We start from the raw sequence: 3,366 nt of genomic DNA on the forward strand, positions 1-3,366 counted from the left end.
TCAAGATCTCATAGATATTTTTAGAATATATTATTAAATTTTAAATTATAAAATATTATCTTGATTACATTAATAATAAAGATTAGTTTCCGATACGATTTATCACGATCTCCTTAATATTTTAATATTATATTATCATAATCATAAATTATAGAATTGATAATAATATATTACAATGATTCTATCAATAATAAAAAAATATTTTTTAATTATAAAATAATATAGAAATCATTAAAATAAGATTATCAAGATCTCATAGATATTTTAAAAATATTTTATTAAAATTTCATATTATAAAAAATATTTTATTATCAATTATTTATAATTGATGAGATGAGATCCCCACAACCCACTCGCTCATTCGAACATTAAAATCGATCTCCCGGAACCATAGCTTACGCGCATGAAAAGGAATATCACAGTATGCAATTTCTTAGGGGAAACAAGTTATGAATAAAAAAAGCTCGTATTCCTCAATTTCATTAAAATACCTTCAAATTCAAGCATTGAATTTGTACATGAATTTATTCTCCTACGAGCCATCTACTTCATTAAAAGACCAATAAATTCAAACATCGAATTTGTACATTTATTCATCCGAGCAGTGACTAGACTTTCGGTTCATCCTCTTCTGATAATGTAAGAGGTGTCAACAGAAACATCTTGCAGGCATGGTGGTGCACGTCGGCTGTCAATTCGTTCACGAACCTCTTCTCCAATGTCGCATGCTACAGCAACCAATAATGTACAACCATGTTAACTACAACTGTCAATCGGTGACTACAATGTGTAGGAGAAGAGGCGAAACATTTGGAGTACCTTCCAAAGATCTCTAACTTCTACAACCGTGTTAGGTGGAAGACCAATGTCATCCCATTGGGCTGTGATGGTTCTGAATTCAGGGGAACGGTTCAACAGAACGACTACAGTTCTGTATCCAGAGAGAGGTCCTGCCCAAACCTACATCCAAACTTCCATGATCTCAAGACTTGCTTCATGGGATGGCAGAATATGAGAACAACTTGAAATGCCAATTACCAACCTCGGAATCTCCATACATTCGCACCTTCTTAGCTTGAACACCGAGGGGATCTATTCATCAAAAATCAAACCATATGTGAAAGCCATGCTCATGAGAGCCACATCGAACTCGTCGCATATGCCTACCTTGGTTTACAGCAATCACTTCGTCGTTGCCAAGGATAGCCAAGGTTTCCTTTGTCATGCTCCTTACATCACAACCGATAATAAGAGGAGCCTGCAAGGATGGATTAGATTGGAGTGGAGCAATATGTAAATAGAATCTTCACCATGTAGAAAGATAATGAGAGAGAGAGAGAGAGAGAGAGAGAGAGAGAGAGAGAGAGAGAGTTATGCTACCTTGGAAGCAGCCCAGAGGCTGAAGTGCACGATATACTCATCGTTACTCATACCACCATTTCCAACTTCGAGCATATCTGGATCTATAGACGTAAGCCGACATGTTAGATGTCTTGCACAAAAAATGATGGGATCGGCTAATTATGTAGGCACTTACCATTCCAACCGCCGGGCCTTGCATGCTCAGCGTAAACTTCATTCTGATCTGCCCTCGAGACCATACTGCAACATAAAGAAACAACAAACATTATGCCACACAAGAACATCAAGAAGAAACAAAGATGAATGACTGTACCTTTCCCATGAATCGTTTATGTCGAAAGTTGTTCTCCAACTATTCCCCAACTTGTCAGCCCAAAGAGCCGGGTGCATGTCTCCCCTAAATCAGAGAGAACAAGAACAAAGTTGATGAACGAAGAAGCAAGAATTGTTTGCTCATATTCTCTAATATTCTTTTTCATTTTTACCATTCACATAGAGAGACAAAAATTGGTCTGCCTGTTCTCATCAGAGCTCGAGTCATCTCAGGATACCTATATTGACAGTTCTTCCTTGTTTCAGTGGCACACACGAAATCTCACCGAGACGGAAAAAAAAGAAAACCTTACCGCTTCATCGGTTTTAAATCATCATTGTTACAGTTATCGTACTTGAGGTAATCAATGCCCTGGTACAAGAATAAGAAGAATCAACAAGCTAATTTGTATCAGAGAAAGCTTCAATAATTCGACCACGCATGCTCACCCATGAAGCAAAAGTTTCAGCATCTTTCTGCTCATGACCAAGCGAACCTGGCATCGTCTGGCTGCATGTTTGGTGCCTGCAATGCCCGACAAGTCTTATTTCAAGAACTCACAGATCGAGACAATCATGAAGAGATGATCAGGATTCATTATTCCACTAGACTTACCCTGCGTCCGAGTAAATACCAAGTTTAAGCCCCTTGCCATGAACATAATCCGCGAGAGCTTTGATTCCTGATGGAAACGTCAACCTTTTTGGCACCATATAACCCTGGAAGCATCCATGAATGACCATGAGAGTTGATGAAATACTAAAACGGATGCCTTGAAGTATTTATGAACAATACACTTGATGCATCATATCATAAATCAATCAATAAAACCCCATTTACAAACCATTGAATCGCGATCATGCTCAGCCCAACAATCATCTACATGTCCATGCCATAGACAATTCATCAGATTTACTCTCTCTAAATCTAAAGAAAATGAAATTGTGAGTGAGGTTGTGAAAGACATACCTATGTTGACATATCGATATCCAAGTTTAGCAAGCCCAGTAGACACCAATGAATCCGCTATAACACCGAAACAAAGCATCACTAGCATGTCATAAACCGATCTACTTATTTTTTATTAGAGTAAACACATCAATATATTTGTACCTGATTCTCTAATTATAGTCTCGTTGATATCGCAATAAAAGTGATTCCAAGTGTTCCAACTGCTCTTAAAAATCTTATGATCAGAAAAATTTAAATGAATCTATCAAAAAAAAAAAAAAAAAAACATACCCCATGGGAGGAGTCATCCCAAGCCCATTCGCGAGTAGATTCCGACGCTCGACGATCGGCCTTGCTTCGACGCTAATCAAACATTGACTACACAACATCACCACCGCAATCATCACCAAACCGATTTGTTTCTTCATCTTCCTCACACAATTGTACTTTCTCATACACAGTATTTCCTTATAATACTTCCTTACGAGAGCTTTATAGCAATATCAACCTATTCCGTTAGTATTGATAGGGATTTTCTGTTCTTAAAAGATATCGATAAGATTATCGCGATCTCAAAGATATTTTTAGAATATATTATTAAAATTTTAAATTATAAAACATTATCTTGATTACATCAATAATAAAGATTAGATCTCAAAAAGATTTTCGATATGATTTATCACGATCTCCTAAATATTTTAATATTATATTATCATAATTGTAAATTATAAAATTGATAA

At 36.4% G+C, this 3,366-nt stretch overlaps 1 protein-coding gene across 1 annotated transcript; it reads right to left on the bottom strand.

The window, feature by feature from the left end:
* Positions 1–608: 608 nt before the first annotated feature.
* LOC135620392 (alpha-galactosidase 1-like) lies at positions 609–3,054 on the bottom strand. The gene is made up of 15 exons (XM_065123315.1): positions 2,918–3,054; positions 2,789–2,847; positions 2,645–2,701; positions 2,520–2,554; positions 2,291–2,394; positions 2,125–2,200; positions 1,989–2,047; positions 1,848–1,913; positions 1,676–1,759; positions 1,538–1,602; positions 1,381–1,463; positions 1,168–1,258; positions 1,043–1,092; positions 820–960; positions 609–728 (listed from the first exon to the last, which is right to left on the bottom strand). Exons 1-15 carry the CDS (start codon positions 3,052–3,054, stop codon positions 609–611), a joined length of 1,227 nt encoding a protein of 408 aa, XP_064979387.1.
* Positions 3,055–3,366: the final 312 nt, after the last annotated feature.

Source organism: Musa acuminata, chromosome BXJ2-8, assembly GCF_036884655.1.
Source record: "Musa acuminata AAA Group cultivar baxijiao chromosome BXJ2-8, Cavendish_Baxijiao_AAA, whole genome shotgun sequence".
NCBI classification, from domain to species: domain Eukaryota; kingdom Viridiplantae; phylum Streptophyta; class Magnoliopsida; order Zingiberales; family Musaceae; genus Musa; species Musa acuminata.